A 22,894-nucleotide genomic window follows, 5' to 3' on the forward strand; every position below is an offset into this window, starting at 1 on the left:
CTCCAGTTGCATCTCTTCCCTCCAGCTCCGAGAGAGAGAGAGAGGAAGGTTTTCTTCCAGAGGAGGGTGGTGATGTGTTTCCATGGATGGACAAGAAAATGCATCGAGAGAGAAAAAAAACAACTGAGTGGGAAGACACAGCCTGAAAGTTCCCAGTGGGTGGGCAGTGAGGCAGGTACTGAGCACAGGCAGCCTTTCCAGAGGGGATGCACAGCCTGAATCCCGCGGGTTTCCATCACCAGCAGCTACACAGTTTATTTTTTTTCCTCGGAGTCCTGGCCAGGCTGGGTCTGGCTCAAAACCACCACTCCAGTGACGCTGGTGGCAATGGCAGGGTGCAAATCCGAGCCGGTGCGTGGAGATTTTGGGGAAGAGCCGAGTTTTTCTCCATCGCCCAGATTTTGCTTTATAAGCACTTGTGAGCATCTTTTTAATTATTCTCCAGCAGAGCTCCCCCTTTTATAGTGGTGTGTGAATCCCCCGGTGTAGGAACACAAATATATCCGTATTTGCAGGCACACAGACCCGCACGCACATCCCGGTGCCGCAAAGATTCGGCACGTTCAGATCCAGGGGGATGCACCAGCAGGACCCCGCGTGCTCCGGAGGCACAACGCGAGCTGCCGCCGCTGCCTGGGGAGGATTCCAACATCTCCAGCAAAAATCCCAGGGAGAAAAAGCCCCAATATCTGCGGACCAGAGCGCTGAGGGCCTCCCGATGGATTAGGAGGAACTGGGAGGACCCCGATGGGATGCGCTGTGCTGGAGGGAGGGGACCGAGGCGCGCCGCAGCCCAGCTGGATCGGGACCCAGCCCGGAGCGCTGCCGTAAATCCCGAGCGCTGCCATCCAGCCCGGAGAGAGGCGACAGCGCGGCCTTTTCATGAATAAATAATCTGTGTTGCAGTTGCGGTGTGCCGGACCCGGCACGGAGCAGAGTCTGCCCGGAGACTCGGCGCTGGCGGCGCGGAACGAGGCGTTTGGCCCATTCCCGGTGTCCTCCCACCCTCCCACCCACCCACCTGCCCACAGGGACCCCCGGCTCCGGCGGGGGATGCCGGCCCCTCTCCGCCCCGGCAGGAGCCGTGGGGGAGCGGCGGCGGCGGAGCGGGGGAGAGCCGGAGCGATAAATAAAAATGCGGGAGCATCCCGGGAGGCTGCGGGGGGCTGCGGCCCTGCTGGGCTGCGAGGCGAAGGCGACGCAGTTCCTGTCTCTTTAAATCCACCCTGAGCCCGGCGCCGGGAGCTGAGGCAGAGCAGAAAGCCCAGGATCCTGCTCATTATAAGCGGGATTTATCCCCGTAGGGAGCCGGAGAGGAAGGGGGGGGGGGGGTGGGGGGAGGCGGCGGGGCGAGCCCAGGCCCCCTGTGCACCCCGCAGCCCCTCGGGCCGGCAGCGGGGCTCGCCGCGAGCATCCCCCGGCCGGGATGCGGGCTCGGCCGGGCGCGGCCGGCGCGGCCCCCCGGCACTGAGGTTTGCGGCGGGGAGCGGCGCGGGGGAGGCGGCGGGAGGGGGCGCGGGGCGCGGGGCGTGCGCGGTGCGGGAGCGGCCGGGAGCCGTGCGGGAGGGCGGCGGAGGAGGCACCGCATTGCTGCTGCTGCCGCTGCTGCTGCCGAGCCCCGCGATGCCGCCGCGCCCGCCGCTGCCCCCGGCCCTGCGCCCCAGCCAGCCCGGCCGGCGGCGGGGGGCTCCGCGGGGGCTCTGAGCATCCTCGCCCCGGGGCTGCCCAGCGCTCGCTTTTTTCCCTTTTTTTTTTTTTTTTTCCCCCTTCCCTTCTCTTGGCATTTGGCCTCTTTTTTTTTTTTTTTTTTTTTTTTTTTTTTTTTTTTTTTTTTTCCTCCTTTTCCCCCACCCCCGTTCCCTGCCTTGGATGGTTTTTAGGTGGAGTCGTTTGCACCAAAACCCAATAGCTGCTGCTGTTCTTGCTGCTATTTTTTTTTTTTTTTTTTTTTTAATGATCCTGTTTCCACAGCAGGGGAAGAGAGAACTGATCCTCAACATACTCCCAGAGAATGAATAATCACAAGAAACTGGCTTAAGCAGCTCCGTGGATCTGGTGCATGATTTCGATTGAGTTCGATTTGATTTAATTTTTTTTATTTTTATTTATTTCTTTTTCCCCAAGTCATCATTCGCATTTTATTTCCTGCATTTCTTCCTATTCTCCTATTCTTTTTTTTTTTTTTTTTTTCACCTTTTGGGAGATTTGCAAACCGAATTACATGCATGTCCAGTGGGGGAAGGTTTAATTTTGACGATGGAGGGTCGTACTGTGGAGGCTGGGAGGACGGAAAGGCTCATGGCCATGGAATCTGTACCGGCCCGAAGGGTCAAGGTGAATATTCGGGCTCCTGGAGTCACGGCTTTGAGGTGCTGGGGGTCTACACTTGGCCCAGTGGCAACACTTACCAGGGCACCTGGGCGCAGGGCAAGCGCCATGGCATTGGCATGGAGAGCAAAGGGAAGTGGGTGTACAAAGGAGAGTGGACCCATGGATTTAAGGGACGGTACGGGGTCCGGGAATGCACTGGAAACGGGGCCAAGTACGAAGGCACCTGGAGCAATGGATTACAGGATGGCTACGGGACAGAGACCTACTCGGATGGAGGTAGGTGATGCATTGATCCCTTCCTGGCTGGGGCAGTGGGGTGGAGGGTGGTGGGGAGCACCTTCAAACGGGGTTTGGCTTGGAGTCTGGGAGTTTGCAACCTGCTGGCTTGGATCAAGGGATGCTCCCACCCTGCAGGAGAGAAGGAACCAGCCCAGCATGGCACCAGCCCAGCTCTTTGCCACAGGTAGCCCCATATGTTCCGTGGGGTCTCTGGGCGCTGGGACCTCCCTCCTTCCCCTCCTCACGCAGGTTTTTGGGATGTGGAACGGGCTGTGCTGGTGGGGGGACACCCAGCTCTGGCCCAGAGGGGTCGGAGCATGGAGTGGGCCAGGCCTTGGGGAGACAACCCAAGTTGCACATGGGATTGGCAGTTCTGACTGCACCACTGGAACCTGTAGGATTTGCATGGGAGCAACGCGGGGCAGGATGGAGGCGAGTGAGGGTGTGTGGGGAGATCCGGGGCAGATGGGGCAGCTCCAGTGCTGCCAGAGCTCCCAGCCAGGGCTGGGGGGCTCAGCACCTCCTGCAGCCCCTCCGAAGGCAGCCCCACGCTCAATAATGCCAGGGAAAAGACTTTAATTCAGACAAGAGTCTTACATTCCTAGTTTACGGCTTAATGCTTAGCGTAGGGGCTCAGAGGGATCACCAGAGCTCTTCTCTGCTGTCAACACGGCTTAACGAGATGCTGAGGGGAAACTGGGATTAGAGGAAAAACAAGAAAACCCAATTGGAGCGATCAAACCCAAAAAAATTGCTGGGCTAACAAGCTTTAGGGCTGAACTGGGAGAAACAGCTGGTGCCGTGCTGTAAGTGGCTGTATCATCCTCTCTCCTGGGTTGTGGCTACTTCCACAGTCGGAATTGCCACCATAATCCCAGGCAGGCCTACCTGCCGGCAGCCAGGGGCACTGGGCTCCGCTGGCCCCTTGTTTTCCCGGGAATCGTGGCCTCCTAAAGCAGGCTGCCGGGTTATTTTTAGGACGTTATGGTTTTCCATACGGCTACGGTGAGGAAATTGCAGCGTCGGGGAGCTCCATCGCAGCCTTCCTGAAAGGTGCTGCAAGACCTTGCTCTGGAAAAGCAGTTTGCTGCTTTGTGGTTGCACAGGGAGAAGAGGTTCAACCTCACCTGCAGCTGCTTTTTCTGTGCTCTCACAGAGAGAGGCGGAACCACCTCGGGATTTTTAAGGATAATTTCGTGCCGGTGGTTTTCCCCCAAAGCAAAACAGAGCTGCAACCTTTTGTTTAGGCTGCCTGGGAGGATGCTGGGGACTGAGCTGGGATGTGCTGGGTGTGTGTTTGGAAGGCATGGATAAATCCCAGCAGTCCTTCAGTCGAGAATAAAGCTTGGCCAGGGAATCTGCGCGGTCTCCCACGTCCAAGGTGGTCAGGAGGGGCTGTGGGGGGAGTTCTGCCTGCTCCCAACGTGGGTGCTGTCTCCTCCTGGCACCCAGCCCTTGCCTGGGAGGTTTGAGGGAGAACAGACCCAAGTCTGGACTAACTACAGGTCTCTGAGGGCTGGGTGTTGCAGGGCTGGCCCTGTCCCCGGCCACGCACGTGCCCCCGCCCCGGCACACTCCCCATCCTCTGCAGCGCAGTGTTTTTTAGGGAAACCTGGGCAGCTTCCCCACACTGGGGTGGCTTAGCAGCAGTTTCAGCATTTTCTGAGAACCTACCAGAAGCAAAGAGCTTCTCCTTCCATCTTGGCAGGCCAGCCCGGCTTGCCGGTGCTCGGGGACCCAAAAGCGATGTCGCGTGTTTGCGATTTCGGGAGGAGGGAGGAGGATCAGTGCTGGGAAAGGGTAGGGTCTGTGGCAAAATGGTCCCCGTGGGACTCTGCAAACCTTCCAAGGAGGAAGGAATGCCATGCTGGGGAAATGCAGAGTGCTGGGAACTGTGGATGCTCCTCCACACCAGCTTCCCCCACCTCAGCTGGGCCAGAACCACCTCAAAGGCCACTTTCACCAACTCAGCTCCCAGCACCCAGAGGCCACATCCCTTTCCCAGTTTCCTGGCTCCATTCTGGGTGGAAACCACTAAAGTTGGGCATCGGCAGCCTTTTGGACACCAAGCCTTACTGAACTTTGTGTGTTTGGGTCCCAGAGGCCGCTGTGTGCGGGAGCGGTGGCACCGGCGAGGCAACTGTTGGGAAGGATGTTTCTCATTAATCTATTCCAGTTATTACCTCCAGCAAACTGAAGTATCCAAGAATCCTCGCCCCAGCATCTGTCACTTGCCACCCACAGATAAATATTCATCCCTTGCACATCATTTTTTTTAGCTCCCCAGCCCTGGCTAGGGGATGGGGCCCTAAACGCGCAGCGAGGCTCGGGGAGCCCCAGAATCCACAGATTCGCTCCAGTTTTCCCATTCCCTTGCACAACAGCGGGGAAGGGCACAGCTCCCCCTGCCCCAGCGCTGTGTTGGGAAGGGTGATTGTGTGGCTGCTGGACCGTTGGGTGTCGGGGGTGGCACACGGTGGCCCGGGGGCTCCCGCCAGCCCCGCAGCCGGCGCAGGCAGCGCTGCCCCCACGCGCAGCTTGCCGAGCTCACACCTCCCACGCCGCACACGCCGCGCACCCCACGCCTGTCCCCCCACGCCGACGAGCCCCCCACGCCCTTCCCACGCGCTCCCTGACCCCCAGGGAGAGCAAATCCCGCTCCCCCAGCCTGGGGGATTCGTGTCCATCAACACGGAGCCCAGATCAGCCAAGGCCGCCGTGCTGTTCTCCCAGGAGCCCACGCGTGTCCCTGGCACGGCTGCCACGCGGCCTCTGCGCTGTCCCGTTGTCCCCGTGGCCTCACTCCCTCAGACCTCCCCAGCAGTGCTGATATATCCTCATCTTCCTGCCAAAAACCCCCCTGCGCCCCTCCAGAGCACCCTGATATTACATAAACCAGGCTCCCAAGGATTGCTTCAGTCGGATGCCGGAGTTGGAGCACTCGTCTGATTCATCCCAGCTCTGGGGAGGGAGCAGGAATTGCTCCCTTGCTTCAGGTGAAAGGGGCTGCATGCACCTGCATCAGCACCGATGTGAGGCTGGGGCTGCTGGCAGTGGAGCTGGGGGGATCTGGAGCAGAGGGGTGGAGACCCTCTTCCGAGCAGGCCCGGAGGTCAGGAGACATCACAGCTGGTTCCTGCCTCGGATACTTTGGGAATGCTCAGTGACTTCACCCTAGGGACAGCTGGGATTGTAGCTACTGACTTCCCATGGGAATCCTCCGTGTTGGGTTTGGGTTGAGCTGCTGAAACCATGGCTGTGGGGGTGGAGGAGATGGGGTGGCTGAAGGAAGCCCCAAATCTATTTTTGCCCTTTCCATCCCTGGCAACAGTGTTTTCCTCCTCTCTCCACCTCTTCCCAGCTGAACAACTGGGATCCAAAACCAGACAGGAGCTGTGGGATGGGACCAGCCCCATCCCAAGTGCTCACTGCCCAGCATCCCTGAGGGAATGGGACAGGCTGGAGGTGTGTGCTGTGAACCGGGCTCATCCTGCTGCCAGTCCTCTCCCCATCCTGGATATCCACATGCTCCCTAAATCTTTGTTTCTCAGGAGGGCTACCCCGAAAGGGCCGGGCAGTCGCATGGTGGTGTTCATCTTGTGTAATCTCCGTGCCCACTCACCTAAAATGAATCATCCTTTGATAGGTGAGGGAAATATAATTAGTGTTTGCATTGTTAGCACTGGCTGAGTAGGCAAGTGGGTTTTCTTGGCCCGGGCTGGGAAATATTCCTGCCATGGGGAGAGGGAAGCGGAGCGCTGGGAGCTGCCGGGGTGGGGCCCTGCCAGGCTGTCCTGCTCCATGTCCCACTTTCCCAGCCCTGCAGTGGCACTGGTGACACCTCTCTTAGCAGGTGCACCAGGAGCTACCGACCAAATGGCTTGGGAGTGGTTGAGGAAGGGGAAAATGTGGAATATTTCCCAAAAGCCAACATAAAGGGCTGCTCCAGCAGGATGGAGCAGGAATGCTGTGTGGGACCTGCCTGTCTGGGAAGGAGCTGCATCCCCTCACCTGAGCTGAGCCATGGTTTGGGATGAACCACCACCAGCCAGGAGGGTTGGAATGAGATATCTTTAAGGTCCCTTCCAACCCAAAGCATTCCCGGATTCCACAGTGCCACGATGGCCGCGGCCTGGTGCCTCTCCCCACCCCGGCCTTCCCCTGGGTTCCTGCACAGGGAACTGACGAGCGAGGGCAAATTTCCATAAGGATCTATTCATAGCACGGATGTCAGAATTACCTTAAAAGTACCAGCTCTTCCCTTGTTTTGCTGCCGGGAAGGAATTGTTGATGCACTTTAAACAGTGGGCGGAAACAAGCAAATACAAGAGCGCCCTGATCCTCGATCCTCCCGTCCCTGCAGCACCCAGACGCAGCCAGAGCTGGTTCTAACAACCCCTCAGAACCTGATAATTAATGAAAAAGTCAGGATTTTGGTGATGGAGCATCTCACTGTCTGGCTTGGGTCTAGAAGCTGCTTGCAGTGGTTCCAGGAGAGCAAAACCGGAGACGTCAGGAGCTGCCGAGCCCAGAAAAATGAATCAAAATACTAAATGAAGGTTCTGACCAGCCTCATTAAAAATAAATGCTATGAACTCATGGTAATTACTTCTCTCACTGGAACATGCTGCTTAGTTTCAGGTACAGCTCAGGACAGAGGAAGAAGGATTTTGACCTCGGAGAAAAGAACATGAGACAGAAATTGCCAGACAGGCCTCAGACCCTCACTCCATCTTCCCAAGTCTTTTATCCAGGGCGTGATTCTCCAGGGAATTGTGCAGGACCCCAACCTTGGGGACCCCATCAACCCCCTCTCCCTGACCCACAGCCGAGGGTGACTTCAGCCCTGAAGTGCAATGTTGATGTCGTTTCACTGGGGTGGGTTTCTCATGGCTTTGAATGCAAATCTCAGGATATTTGCATGTGATTTGATATCCCATGGGGCTCCTCGTGGTTGGGTGACATCTGCTCCTGGAGCTGAACAGTTTTTTTTGTTGTTTTTTTTTTTTTTTTTTCCCTTTAGAAGCTCCAGCTTGTGGAATCATGTGATTTTGCAAGATTTTCAGCTTCAGTTTGGAAGCAAGGTTTCCACCCAGGCTATTGCAGAAAAGTCATTCTTCCAGGCTCGGGAAGCAGCAGACGAGAGCTAAAAATGCCTTCTGTTTAAAAATGCCTCGATTTTAAAATGAACCTGATGAATTTTGAATGCTTTGAGTCAGGTAACGCTGACGTAGATGAATGAGCTGTATTAATGTAGGCATGACTTGGAGATGGAGGAGCTGGGCAGGATGAGCTTGGGGATGGTCTTTTGGGGGCGAACACTGGGGTTTAGTGGCTGCCTCGTGAGATTTTTTGTCTCTTTGGGTCTGGTTTTGGCACTGGTTGAACTCCTGAGCAAGAAGGGATTTTTTTTGCAGGAGTTTGCAGTAGTTACAGGAGAGTCTTGGTGGTCATTTGCTCTGCAAGCAGCTGTTTAACTCACAGTTAAAGTATTTTTTAACAGAAAAAATGGGGAGCTTGGAGAAAACAAAACTTGAAAGGCAACTGTGTCTATTTTGGGGCTTAATATTGGCTTTTCAAAGGCAGATTCTTGGCCTCTTGGCCTTTGAACCAAAAATCCTTAAAAATTGCAACGGATGCATGAGCATTCCCTAAGAACAGCCACTCCTTTCCCAACATTATTCCCTGAAGAGGTTCCTCTCACTCTCAGCACCCAGCAGAGCATCATGAATTTTCATGAATGAGTGAACAGCCAGAGCAGGGCCCCTCATTTTGCTGATTTCCAGAAGGAGATGAGCACTACAAAGGTATTATTTCCTGCTCAGGGCATCACTTGGGGTCTGCAAGGTGTTTCCCTGGAATGAATAAAGGTCTGGAAGCATCCAAGGCCAGGCTGGACGGGGCTTGGAGCAGCCTGGGATAGTGGAAGGTGTCCCTGCCCATGGCAGAGGGTTGGAATGAGATGAGCTTTAAGGTCCCTTCCACCTCAAACCACTCTGTGCTTCCGTGATTTATTCCACAGGGAATAACTAAACCCTGCTCGTGCCTCATCCCACCCTGGAGCAGCCCCCTACCCCTGATCCATGGGGAGCTCAGCCTCATCCCACCCATCTGAGCACCCCCCCCAGCCCAGGGGGGGATGCAGCCCCCCAAACCCTCAGCCCCATTTGGGAGAGGTTGGGAATCAGCCCTTCCTCCTGGATCTCTGCTGCGGAATGGGTGAGATCCCGGAGTTTGTGGCAGGATTAGAGCACGGGGGGATTAAGGGAAATCAGCATTATCCCCGTTTCACTCTGCTTTGTGAGAGGAGCACATTGTTCAGGATAAAGGTGCTGAGCAATATCCTAAGGTGGTTTGCATCCTTGGGGATAAAACCTCATCCTGCTTTTGACCCCAGCCGGCGGCTGAATCCGCAGGGATTCAGCTGCCCTGGGAAAACCGTGGCCCCATTTCACCAGGAGATGATGCTTCCTTGACTTTCCCTGTGTCTGGCAAAGCCAGCCCTTCCCACTCCCAGGACAGACAACAAGAACTGTCTTTCTTTGGTTGTTTCCTTTTAAAAGTTGTGTTTTCTCTGACTGCAGGAGCTGGAGCTTTAAGGGGAATCACAACTGGCCTGAAAGGCACCATGAGCTCCACCAGAATCAGTGATGCCGAGATTTGATTGTCTTTATTCTGGTTTTTTGAAGCCTTTCCTTGAATTCTGGCTGGAAAAAGCATTTCCCAACAGGTTTGGGGAAGCAGGAGATGCAGAAGCAATGAGAAGAGGAAGGGGATGCTCAGGATGGGCTTGGTTTTTCCTGGAGAACAAACCAAGATTTTTCCCCCTTGAAGCCAATATCTGAAATGCCTTGGAAAACATTAATTTCCATAGGAAATTAATCTAATGTTTCCCAGTGAGGGAGGAGGCTTCATCCTGCTGCTTGCAGAGCATCCTTGGGACAGGCACCGAGGATAGAAATGTTTCCCCATGTTTGGGATGGGGCTCCAATCCCCCAGAGGAGCATTCTTGCCACCTGTGATTTCCTGGTGATTTTCCCCCTGGAGAAGACCTGAGCAATCCCTGTTCTGTGGTGTTTCAGCCAGAAATACTTTTGTTGTTATTTGCATCCAGAGGAGGAGGAGGAGGAGGACGAGGAGGAGGAGGCAGATTCCCTGGCTGAGGCATGAGGCTGTAGAAATCCATCTCCTCCCCGCAGCCCCCGGCTCCTGCTCCTGCAGAGCTTCTGGCTGCTCCAGAGCCAGCCCTGCTCCCATCCCTACCCCTTCCAAACCTCGTCCAAACCCAGCACCTCCACTGCTTGATGCCTTTAGATAGAGGCTCCCTGCTTTTACAAGTACGAGCTGTAATTCTTTATTATTTACTGACCCTCAAACCAGACTTCATCCTGCGCCCAGGCAGGAGCACAGCAGCCCCTGACAGCTCTCATCCTCCTCATGCTCTTCTCCTTCCCTCCACGCCTCCCTGGATGCCCAGCCCTGGCTGTGCCCACCGTGTCTGGATGCACCCAGCATTAGCACTATGACTAACACCCGTCACGTGTTCGTGCCTGCAGATTAGATTTGCATACTCAAAAATCCATACTTTCTTCCTTCCCCTGTGTAAGCAGTTACCAGAGCATATTTTTGGCAAATTAGCAGCCACAGCAGAAGCATCTGACTGTGTTTTTAGCATGGCTTGGTGATGGAGAACCTTAGCAGGGCTGGAGGGAGGGTAATTTTGCCGTGGATTCTGGATCTAGGAGGAGTTGGACACAGGCAGCGTCACCGATTCCCACATTCCACAGTGGGCAGTGCGGGTGGCATCTGCCAGCCATCCATGCCATGCCTGTGTGGGATTTAGGGGAGGGTTTGGGGGATGAGAGCAGCAGCTGGGGACAGGGCAGGGCATGGAAGTCACCCAGCATCACACCGTGTCCTGCTGCCAGCAGGGACAGTGCAGGAAGGGTGTCCTGGCTGAAAATGTGTCCCCACATCCATGCAGTGACCAGGGGGTTGAGGGGGGGATTCTCCCCCTCTGAGACCCCACCTGCAGTGCTGTGTCCGGCTCTGGGGCTTCCCAGTGTGAGAAGGACCTGGAGCTGCTGGAGCAATTCCAGAGGAGGCCACAGAGATGCTCCGAGAGATGGAGCCCCTCTGCTCTGGAGCCAGGCTGGGAGAGCTGGGGGTGCTCACCTGGAGAGGAGAAGGCTCCAAGGAGAGCTCAGAGCCCCTTGCAGGGCCTAAAGGGGCTCCAGGAGAGCTGCAGAGGGACTGGGGACAAGGCATGGAGGGACAGGACACAGGGAATGGCTTCCCACTGCCAGAGTGCAGGGATGGATGGGATATTGGGAAGGAATTGTTCCCTGGGAGGGTGGGCAGGCCCTGGCACAGGGTGCCCAGAGCAGCTGGGGCTGCCCCTGGATCCCTGGCAGTGCCCAAGGCCAGGCTGGACAGTGGCTTGGAGCAGCCTGGGATGGAAGAAGGTGTCCCTGCCACATCGGGTGGGAACAGTATGAACTTTAAGGTTCCCATACAGTCAGGCCAGGATATTTGAAGGGCACATTTTTCCCAGTGATGCCCCGGGATGGCCAGCGAGGATGTCCCCACGGTCACCCCATCAGGACTGAGGCTGGATGAGCACCCTCCGGTCGTGTCTTTTCTCCTGGACTCCTTCCCTTTGGGATGGGTTTTTCTGAGGTGATTTGTGTGTGAATCCTCCTGGGATTTGTGATATCGAGCAGCTGGAAAGGGATATCTGTAAAACTCCCTCCTTCGGTCGGAATTCAAGAGCCTGGCCTAATTATTGCCATCGGACATCTTTAATTAATATGCTGCAGAGGCCAGAGATAAGAGGGGGGCTGAGCACACCAGGAAAGATCCTTTGCAAGATAAACCAGCAATTTGTAAAACCTAATTACTTCGGCTTGGAAAAGTACAGGGGCACTTCGGACCACTCCACCCTCCTTCCCGGGATTTTGCTGAGTGGGGAAGGCGAGCTGGGAGGTTGGGAATGCTGCTGGTGTCCAGCATGGTCGCTGGACCAGGAGGATCTGGCTGTGCTTCAAGGATGGGATGGAGCTCCAGCTCTTTGGAGCCTGCTGCTCCCATTTTCCAGGCAACCCTGGGAAGCTGCGTCCCTGTCGCTGATTATTTTAGCTAACCTGGGAATATTGACCCACCGTGGTGGGTGTGCTTGGGTTTTTAACTCAGTGTTAGGGATGGAGAAGGAATTTTTTCCAAACATTTGTCTTTTTCTGAGGTCAGGTTGTGATAATGACACGTGTGCTTCCAGCGGCCTCAAAGTGCTTCACAACATCCCAAATTCCTGTTTGGATGTCTCCATATGAGGAACTGGAAGAGGGCAGGTCCGTGCAAACCCCCCGTGGGCTTTATCCATGTGTTTCCCAAAGGATTCATCCTGCAGAACACAGAACCAGCCGCGTGGGTTTGGGAAAAGCCTGGGAGCAGCCATAAAGCTTCTCCTTAATGGTGTTCCTGGAGTGGGGCCAGAGGGCTCAGCGACTCCAAAACACCAAATCTCGGGTGTGGGCAGAGGGGGGAAAGAAAACACCATCATTCCAACCCAAAAAATCCTGATTTTTTCCTCCTTCCAACATCATGGGCCAGGTTTATATCCAAGTGCACGATCCCGCCTTAAGCCAGAGGAAGCCCCATGTGAGCAGCCCAAAATCCTCCCTTGGGGTTTGTTCAAACTCCAGCTGTTCCTGAGGGAGCTCCTTAGGCTGTTTATTTGTGTGAAAGCCGGATTGCCCTCGGCATCACTGTGGGGTTTCACCATCTCTCTGTAAGCAGGAAAGGACTCCAGGTCCAGGAAATTCCTGAGTTTGGAACAGCAAGCCATGGCTTGGTTGCCCCTCCCCATGGAGAAGAAAGACCTTGTCTGCCAGAGGGAGCAGTGCTGGATCCCCACAGTGCCTGGATCCCAGAGGGATGAGCCAGAGCTGGAGATCGCTCCTCTCCTCCCCAGGAAAATCCCCAAAATCTCTTTGGAAATGAATGGAAAGATGTTATTCTTCCTGCGATACCTCTGATCCTCATGGAGAGCTTTGCAAACAGGAGCTTAATTCACGTTCCCAAAAACCAGCTAAACTGCTGGAATGCCACTGCCTTGTCCCTGCAGGGAATATGGAGGTGCAGGGGCTGCACCCAGCCTGGAGCAGGGTCCTGCTGAACCCCCCTCGCTTTGCTGCAGGGTGCAAACCTGGGCCAGCCCCGATTTGGGGGATTTTGGCACTATGGGGCCACCAGGAGCTGCCCTGCAGACTCTCAGCTCTCTTCCCAGGATGGATTTTAGCCAAATGCTGAGGAAGTGCTGCTCCCTGTCACTGCTGGAGAATCAGGAGTGATGCTTCCCAGGCCAGGGACTTCCCGCTCTCTGCTCTCAGCCCCGCTGCCTCCAGCCAAGGATGGGGCTCTGCACGCTCCTCAAGGCAACTGCAATTCCTGCAGGAGTTCTGGAAACAAGCCAGCCCTGCTCCAAGGGGAGTGAGCCACGAAACCCCCAAATTCAGGATTAGGAACACCAGTGAATGTGTACAACAGCATCGCCCCTTTTCTTCTCTCTGTGTTTCCATCCCATCCCTGTCCTTCCCAGGAGCCCGTTCCCTTTCTTACACTTCATCTGTTATTTCTGAAATAGGAATATTCTCTCCAATCCATCTTTTGGGATGACTCCAGTTGTATTTTCCTAGCCTCAGGTTGTGCCCTGTCCTTAGCTCTGCTCAGCATGGACATGGCCACTTCCTCACCCTTTATCCTGACTTCCCATGTCCAAGACTTTCTTCCCTCTCTTTGTCCTTTTTGCCCGGTGCAAAAGGACCGCACAGAAGTGGGACGGGTATTTGTGGCATCTCGGAGGCATCCACAGGAGTGCCCTGCATGGCTGAGGGAAGAGGTTGGGACATTTTCCTCCCCAGGGATTCTCCTCCATCACGGTGGCTTTGGCTCTTCTCTGGCTTGGGCAATAGTTTGTGGCCAGGATTGCCTTGGATTGTTCCCTGCTTCCCACCCCAAGGGAAGCATGTTCCCCTCCTGTGTCCTGGACCCTGTGAGGTGCTCAGAACCAAAATCCTTGGAATTCTCCATGCAGCACCTCAGCAGATCATTCTGTTCCACCAGAAGTGCTCATTCCATCACTCCCAGCCCCATCCTGGCATCCCCACTGCGCCACATTCCCGCTGCACATTCCCTTTCCATCTCCCGAGCTCCGGAGCAGCTGCAGCCGGTCCATCCTGGCACGGGAAGGGGAATATTGTGAAATCCTGTTTCCTCTGCGGGGAGCAGGAGTCTCTGGGCTCCGTGTGAGATCAAGCTTTGTGCACACATCTGCAAATGTTGGGGCAGAGGTTAAGCTGAGCAGGGCTTGGGGAGGAGGTGGTGGCGCTTAGTGATGCAGATCAGATGGCTCCGGGGCCTCCCGGTATCCATGGCCAAATCCTGGGATATCGAGGGGTTTAAAACATAATGAAGTCAGGGGAAGGAAGGAGCGCTGCTGGGCTGAGGAAGGACTGAGCTCCCTGACAGGAAGCTCTTTGATCTGCTGGTGGCCATGAAGGTGCCCAGATGTCTTGGTGGCTGTCAGGGACATGAGCGCGGACTCTGAGGCAATCCCTAGGGATAATCCATGCTGCTGCCTCCTGCAGGGAAGCAACAACACCTAGGAAAGCAGAGCTGGGGGTTGGGAGCTGCTCCACGGTGCTGGGAGGGGACAAGCAGGACGGAGTGGCTGGAAAATCCACCCTGCCGAGGAGATGCCGAGGAGATGCAGAGACTGCTCCTGGCAGCTGCGCCATTCCGGGAGCAAGTTTGGAGGCCAGGCAGGGATGGCAGCGTCCCGGGCACCTCAGCCTGGCTGGGGACACGCACAGGCTGCAGCCGGGACCTGCTGTGACCAATTTGCCGCTGGCGCTCCAGCCGGGCCGCACCGTCACGCTCCAGCCCCAAGCGCTTTGTTCTGCTCCCTGCCAGTCCCTCAGGTTTTCAGCACAGGGCTGTGATCCTTCCCCCTGCTCCAGCTTCATCCAGGGAGCTTTTTCAGCTGCAGATTTGCCAGCAGATGAGGAGGTCGAGGGACCTGTGTGGGGTCAGGGATCGAGTCAAGGGATTCAGCCAAGGGAAAGGGAGATCGGGGCTTGGGCAGGGTGGGCTCTGGAGGATCTCATGCGGGACCTGTTTTCCCTGTGCCCTTGCCCACACTGGCATCTTTCCCTGAAACCCACTGAATCAATCTCTAGGGAAGCAGGAGGCTGAGCACGGTGTGAGGACATCCCAAGCCATCCTGGAGGCTCCTCTGCAGGAGAACTTGGGGCTCTGGGAGGAATCTCTGCCCCAGTTGTTCCATTGTCCCGCTGAGATGCTTTGGGATGGAGCCAGAAAGGGAAGAGAGGTGCTGCCAGGTCCCCAGGGAATGCAGGGACACCTTGGCAGCCTCTGCCCTGCCACAGCCACGATTCCAGGCACGGGGAGAGCCGTGGGTGCACGGCACTGGTTGTTCCCTGTTCTTGGGGACACCACAGAGGACAAGGCAGGCTCACTGCTCAAACCCTGTCTGCTGTGTCCCCCGAGCTGCATCTCGCAGGTTGTCCCCCATCCTTCTCCCTGCCCTGCCAGTGCCTGCCCTAATCCCGCTGCCTGCCCTAATCCCAGTGCTAATCCTGTAAACCCTCAGTAAATCCTGCCTGCCCCTGCCTCTCCATGTCCCTTCTCCAGGGCAGTCTCTGTGGGATGTCCACCTTGGGGCTGGCTTTTTTTGGGGTGCACCAAGTTGTCACCCAGATCATGTAACACCTTGGGGTGTTGCTCGCATTGGAGGGCCGGGAAGGATGCCTAAATCCTGGGGGATTTGTGCAAAGCACTGGCAGCTAAAAGACAGCTGAAGCACCCCAAAATACACCCCAAGATGTGGCCAGGTGCTGGTTTCACACTCTCAGGAAGCAGTTCCTGTGCTCAGCATGAGCTGCTCAAGCCCAGACACCTCTCCAGAACTTCCTCTGAGCTCCAGAACCGGGCAGGGAAATTCCTAAGGGAGTCCTGGGGTAGGACTGGCTCGATTCACGCAGGGTGCACTATTTCAGCAGGTCTGTTCTAAGACTCCCTTGGCGTGTGGGAGCGGGGCTGGCACAAAGGGAGGTCCCACTGCTGCGAGGTGCTGCCTGTGCCCATCCCAGCTCTTCGCATCCCAGAGCTGGGACTGGCCATAGCATTCCAGCAGCTCCAGTGCCCGGCGAGGAGCCATCCTCAGGCTCCTCAGTCTGCCCCAGGAGGGCTTAGGCGAGCAGTGAATTGCTGCATCTTGAGCAGGTCTGAAGAAGATTAAGCCGACCTAAGAATAAAAACAAGCCCTGCGGTTCAACCAGCTGGGATAAGGCCTGGAATTGTGCCAACCTCCGAGCTCCAGGAGGGGATGGGATTAGGAACCCCGAGCAGATTACCACCCACCCCATATTTTGGTGCACAGGGTGGGTGTTGTGGTCCAGCAGTGCCCCCCGGGCTGGGTGGGTTCCTTGTCCCCCCATTCCCAGTGCTGTGGTGGAGCCCTGTGTGTTTTTCGTGCCACCAACAACCAGTTAAGAAACTCCAGGAAGTGCCCACGCAAATGTAGGAGCTCCAACAGGGGCACAATTCCAAGGGGAATATCCAAATGGATCTCTCCCCGTGAGGCCTTTATTTCTATGGAGCTGCTTCCTTCCCCAGCACAGCGGACGAAGGCACTGTGTGTATAAATAAATGTATTGTTATACATTATCCATCCACTGTGAGACTGCCAGCAGCACGGATGGCATCGGAATGTGCTCCTGGATAACCATTCCCCCATTCCACGCCCCTGCCCCCTTCCCTTTCAGCGTAGGGATTGATCCAAGGGGCAGTTCCTTGATGCCTTGGCTGGTTTCTAACATTCCCGTGCTGCAGCTGGACTGCAAGCCTGCAATCCAACCAGTTTTCCCTCCACAACGTGACGCTGCAATCCTCGTCTTGGAGATGGGACTGGGATTCCAGAGCTGCAATGGGCTCCCAGAGGAGTTTGATACCATGACCCCCCGTTTGCTTTTGTCTCCTCTCCGCAGGGACATACCAGGGCCAGTGGGTCGGAGGCATGCGCCAGGGTTACGGCGTCCGGCAGAGCGTTCCCTACGGCATGGCTGCGGTCATCAGGTCACCCCTGAGGACGTCCATCAACTCCCTGCGCAGCGAGCACACCAACGGCACGGCGCTGCACCCCGACGCCTCGCCCGCCGTGGCCGGCAGCCCGGCCGTGTCCCGCGGCGGCTTCGTCCTCATGGCCCACAGCGACGCCGAGATCCTCAAGAGCAAGAAGAAGGGCATCTTCCGGCGCTCGCTGCTGAGCGGGCTCAAGCTCCGCAAGTCCGAGTCCAAGAGCTCCTTGGCCAGCCAGCGGAGCAAGCAGAGCTCGTTCCGGAGCGAGGCCGGCATGAGCACGGTCAGCTCCACCGCCAGCGACATCAACTCCACCATCAGCCTGGGCGAGGGCGAGGCCGAGCTCTCGGTCATCGAAGACGACATCGACGCCACCACCACCGAGATCTACGTGGGCGAGTGGAAGAACGACAAGCGCTCGGGCTCGGGCGTGAGCCAGCGCTCGGACGGGCTCAAGTACGAGGGCGAGTGGGCCAACAACAAGCGCCACGGCTACGGCTGCATGACCTTCCCCGACGGCACCAAGGAGGAGGGCAAGTACAAGCAGAACATCCTGGTCAGCGGCAAGAGGAAGAACCTCATCCCGCTGCGCGCCAGCAAGATCCGGGAGAAGGTGGATCGGGCTGTGGAGGCGGCCGAGCGGGCGGCCACCATCGCCAAGCAGAAAGCGGAGATCGCGGCGTCCAGGTAAGGGGGTTCCCACCCGTCCTGAGGTCATGTCTGAGCTGGGATCCTGCCCTGAGGACTTGGGATAAATGGGATAAGGGTTTTGTTGCGGCAGGGAAGCTGCTGGAGGAAAGCAACTCATGATGGGCATCTGCAGGTTGGTGCTACCTGGGCCCCATTGCAGGAGCAGCAGCCTTGGGCTTGCCCAAGCCTTGGGGTGATGTTCGAAATGGGGTGGATCCAAGCCCAGTTGTCCCTCTGGTAATTCCCAGTAGGCTGGGGATGCACAAAGTCCCCAAGTGAGGCAGGGCAGCCATGCAGGGTCACCAGAGCGGGGCAGCCTGGGCAGGGTGTGGTGGCACCGTGGTGAGACTGCACATGTGGGGCTCACAGGCTGAGAGCTGTCACTTAGGGAATACTGAGTTATTCATCCCGTTTTTCCCTTTCCTCTTGGATAAGCAGGGTGATACCCTGAGCAGAAGAGCTCCTGAGGTGCTCTTTGCCCATACCCTCTGCCTGACTCATAGCCAAGAGAAACCATCCCAGAGCTGACCTGTGCTGGGAGGATTCCCAGTTATTTCCATTCCCAAAAGGGATGTGGAGTGGAAAACCAGTCAAATATGTGGCTGATGCCTGGAGAGGGTTTGCCCTGGCTGAGGCTCTGCTGGAAAACAGCAGATCTGGGTGCCCAGTAATGCCCCTTCTCCCTGTGCAGGCTGCAGCCCTCTGGAACTGCCCAGAGATCCAGAGCTGGGATCTGATCCGGCTGAAAACCAGCAGGAGGGAAGGGGAAAATGAGCCATGTCTAATTTAGGTTGAAATAAGGTCCCAGCTCAAAGCAGGGCCAGCTCAAGCACCCTGTAGCTGGCTCCCAAAAAGTACCTGGAGCTCTGTGCCTTGCAGGAAGCTCTCAGACCAGTGGCGAGGCAAGGAGGAAAAGCTCCTCTGGAGAATTCAGGGCTCTTTGTCTCACATTTTGGGATGGTTTATTAGAGCATGTCATTCCTTTCTGTTTTCTGAGCAAGAGCTATATTTAGCAGCCAGGCTGGGAAAAAGGGCTGGGGTTAAGGGAAAAACCCAGGTACCTCCTGAGCCTCCTGTGCTGGATTAATTGTTGGGTCTGGAATATTTGTATGCAGAGTCACACTTGAAATCTTTATCAGCATGTCTGCCAAGGGCTTATCTGCAATATGAATGAGCCTCCCGGGCCTGCTTGGGGAGCACATTTGGGCTTGATGATGTTTTCGAGCTGATGGTTGGAAAAAAAGAAAAATCCCACTAGAATGCCAGGTAGGAAACAGACTGCAGAGCAGTAGGAAGACCAGATCTTTCCCTGTGATCTGGGGATGGGTGGGAATACCTCGAAAGATTGGAATCCTGGAAGTGTGGAGCTCTAGGATGCTGTGGGATGGATGCTGGAAGAGTGGAGCTCCAGTCTGCTGGGTTTGGGAACCTGAGCATCCTCCATCCCCAAGGGGTAATGATCCTGGAACACTCTGAGAGTGGGATTGGACAAGATGCTTAATGAGCTCTTGGCGTATAATATTCCACCTCTAATTATGGGAGAGAAGGGAAAATATCGAGTCAGGAATGCCAGGTGTGAACACCTCCCTGCCCTGCACTGACTGGGTGGTCCTCGGCTCTGCTGGAGAGCAGCAGGGATGGTGGAGGGTGGAGGATGGAGATGGATGGGATTAGGCTGGTTCAGGGACAGGCTCATCCCTGGAAGTGTCCGAGGCCGGGCTGGACAGGGCTTGGAGCAGCCTGGGATAGTGGAAGGTGTCCCTGCCCATGGCAGGGGGTGGAACTGGATGAGCTTTAAGGTCCCTTCCAACCCGAATCATAAAATCACAGAATCCCAGACTGGTTTGTGTGGGCATTTCCCACTTCTAACCTGGCCCTGGACACTTCCAGAGATGAGGCAGCCACAGCTTCTCTGGGCAACCTGTGCCAGAGCCTCCCCACCCTCACAGGAAGGATTCCTTCCCAATATTCCCATGTAAATCTCTACTCTTTTACCTTAAACCGCTTTGTCTGAAACCTCCAATCCCTCAGCTCAAGCTCTCCCCCCTTGCGAGGGTTTTGGCAGAGTCCCTGAGCCCGCAGAACCAGAGCAGAGTAAGGTTTTACATCCTAGATCCAGCTAGAAAAGCTTTCTTATTAATCTTAGTCTGATTAATTTTAAAGCCTCCTAATGAAGGAACCCTCCCCTGCAGTGCCCACACCAAACTGCATCATCCAAATACCACCAAACAAAACTGGGGGAGAATCCTGCTGCTCATTCCCGAGGTTTTGGGGTTCAGGGGTGGAATATTCCCCCTCTAATGCCAACATAAATTCCGATTTCCCAGCACCCAGGGGTTTTACACAGGCCTGGCGTGGCTGTGCATGTGTGTGTGTGTGTGTGTGTATTCCTTTCTGTCTGATCATCCTGAGTTCACTCTGCAGCCTTTCCCTTGGTGGGGGAAAAAAAAATATATGCCCACCCACGGCTTTCATTAAATTTGTAAGAATTCAGTATTTTTGAAAACTCTGCCGCTCTGTCAGATCTGGTTGGAATTGGCCAACACGCTCAAAAGTTATTAGTGTGGGAGTGATGGCATATAGATACATAAACAGCACAATCACAGGAGTGAGCCCCGTTTCCTGAGGGAAGTAGGCTAAAAGCACAGTGTGCTGGAGACAAGTAAATTGCTTTCCTAAAGTTGTTGGAGTCTGGAGAGAGCACAGTGATATCTGCTTGTTTAAGGAGTTTCTTTTAGGGTCGAGAGGAGTTTCTCCTAAATTTTCTTCGCTGTAATTAAAAGGGGAGAACGCTTTATTCGCTCTGATTCGCTGGAGTTGTTCAGGGGAAGGCAAAGGGGGAGGAGGGATGTGAATGAGAGCTGAGGAACTCCTGTTGATAGCAGCTGGCCCATCCCTGGAAGTGTTCAAGGCCAGGAGAAAGTCTGGAGCAACCTGGGATAGGGATGGTGTCCCTGCCCATGGCGGGGGTGGCACTGGGTGGGCTTTGAGGTCCCTTCCCACCCAAATCATTCCTTGATTCCATGATCAGTTTTCAGAGGGAGACAAGGAGGGAACTCTTTTCCAGCCAGTTTAAAATGGATGTTCAGAGTGTTCTCTCAGTGCTCTGGGATTCTTCATTCCCTCTGAAATCAGCCAAGAGACACCACTCCCTCTGCTGCCACCCTGGAAGGACAAAGGATGTACTGGACACAGACTCCCATCTCATTAGTGCTAATTGATACCTCAGGCAAATTATCTGTAGGCACTGGTGTGTCATGATCCACTAAAATATAATATCCAGGCAACAAAAGTGGTGGGCCAGAAAGCTCATCCCAGCCCCTGGATTTTGGCACAGCCACCTGCTATGGGGGATGGATGCACAGGGAATGGCAGGGGGGAGCTCAGGGCCAACTCCAGCTCTCCAGCATGGGTGATGGGAATTTTAAAGCAAAGCAGGCAGACCCTAAATCTCTCCAGGGTTTCCTCGTGCTTCCACAGTTCAAGGGTTTGTAATTAGCGGCTGGGCTGGCTATGAGAGGAGGGACCATCACTGGTGTTGGGGATGAGTCCCAGGGATGGTGGCACGTGGCAAACACTCTGCTCCTCTCCAGCACAAGCTTCGTGGGAGTCTGCTGTCCAGCACCTTAAATAAGAATTCCTGGGACCACACAATGCCCTGGGTCCCAGAGGGAATGCTGCTCCCAGGTCAGTCCTAAGTAATGCTCTTCCTGGCATAATTATAGCCAAGCCTTGCGCCAACCAGGAGAAAAATATAATTAAAGCTCCACGGTCTCAGGAGGAGCTGGGCTGCAAATTAGCTCAGTGTCATTCAAATTCAGAGAGGGAAACTGGAGGAAAATAGGGGCAGGAAGCAAATAAAGACAACCTGGCAGCGAGGAGGGGAGAAGGGGAATGTTTGGACTCAGCCTGGATGCTCCCTCAGGATGCTGCAGCAAGGGCGAAGCATCGGCAGCGGCTGACGTCGGACGGGGAGCAGGCAGGCAGGAAAAGCCCCTGAGAGCTGAGCAGCAAAGTGCAGGAGGTTCTTAGAGCCAAACAGGTATTTTCTCGAGAAAAATGGAAACGCAGCCCGGGCAAAACCCAGAGAAAAGCAAAGCTGCTGCAGCCGCGCTCCGGAGCGCTGCGAGTGGCGGTAATGTCCCCACCGGCGCTCCCTGGCCCCGGTAATGCTGCTGCTTAATGCTCTGCCAGGCCTGAGCCTGCAGCTCTGCCATTGTCTGGGCTGCCTTTGATTTCGGGTTGCTGCTGCTTTTCGGGTGCCTGGGGGGACCCCGCATTAGTCTCGCCCTAATCCCGCCTCGTGCTGCCCAAGGGACTCCTGCTGTGGATGGAGAGGGACGAGGAGGAGGAGGAGGAGGAGGAGGGGTGGGGGTTAAGGGCCCCAGAAGGGTTTTGTGTCCCCTTCCTCAGGTCAAGATAGCAGGGACAAACAAAGCCAGGATGGGACAGAGCTGAACTGGCTGCAGGGATGGGGCTGATGCCCAGGTGGGGCAGGGTCTCCCACCAGCCCCTCTCTGGGCACCTCTGAGCCCAGGGATGATTCCTCTGCTTATGGCCCCTTGGAGAAGTGCTGCTGTTCCCTGCTGAGGCTCTGGCAGCCAGCTGGAGCTCAGGATTTGCAGGAGTCACCTCAGCCCGTGAGCTGGGCACTGATGGGGTCACCGAGGGCACATCACCGGGTCTCGTGTAGGGTGAATGTGCTGCCTCCATCCCTTCCCGGCCTCTCCACCCTTTCCTTAAGGAGAGACAGGGAGGAAAACACGGAGGGGATGGATGGGGGTGACCCAAAGGCTGAGAGCAGCTGGGGCAGGAGGTGATTCTCTTCACAGCACCGTCTCCTTGTTCCCCCCAGCCCTCTCTCCCCCAAACATTCCCTGTGCAGTCCAAACGGAGCAAAGCCTGGGCTGGCAGCCCCCAACAGTCTCTGCTGCTGATGGAGCCGAGCATTCCCTCCTTCCCTGCCACTTCCCCGCCGCCTCCCTCCCTGCTCCTGCCCGTGCTGGCAAGGGTCAGGGGATAAGATTAGGATCAGCTGTTGTTCCTGCTGGCGGTGTGTCCCTGGCAGCCGGGGTGACAAGGGCACCTCTGACTCACGGCGGGCACATTTCCACCTCCAGCCCAGGCCACCCAAGGACCAGCCATCCCGGAGCGTTCCATCCCTGCCCGTGGCTGGCTCCTGCGGGATGTGATGCCGGCACCGTGACTGTTTACGTGCTCCTGCAATGCCAATTTAATAACTTCCTGCTCAGACGGGATTTGCAGCTTTAAGCCCTTTTGTGGCCGTGTCAAAAGTCAGGAGCGGCCTCTGGGCTTGCACAGGGCCAGCTCGGTGTGTCCCCAACAGCCACCCCACCACGGGGTGCATCCATCCACAGGCATGGACAGGGTGGAAAATGAAGTGCCTTTTGTAGGAACGAAGCTTTGCCAGGAAAAA

The 22,894-nt window shown here is 55.9% G+C and overlaps 1 protein-coding gene across 1 annotated transcript in view; it reads left to right on the top strand.

Annotated features, from left to right (window-relative positions):
• Positions 1-2,225: 2,225 nt before the first annotated feature.
• JPH3 (junctophilin 3) overlaps positions 2,226-22,894 on the top strand; it is a gene marked incomplete at both ends in the record, with an annotated part of 48,322 nt that continues 27,653 nt past the window's right edge. Inside the window, 2 exons of the mRNA XM_082289952.1 lie at positions 2,226-2,607; positions 16,677-17,454. Coding sequence (XP_082146078.1) covers positions 2,226-2,607; positions 16,677-17,454 — 1,160 coding nt within the window. The remainder of the gene's footprint in view (positions 2,608-16,676; positions 17,455-22,894) is intronic.

This window comes from Coloeus monedula (assembly GCF_965178545.1).
Source record: "Coloeus monedula genome assembly, chromosome: 13".
Classification (NCBI taxonomy): domain Eukaryota; kingdom Metazoa; phylum Chordata; class Aves; order Passeriformes; family Corvidae; genus Coloeus; species Coloeus monedula.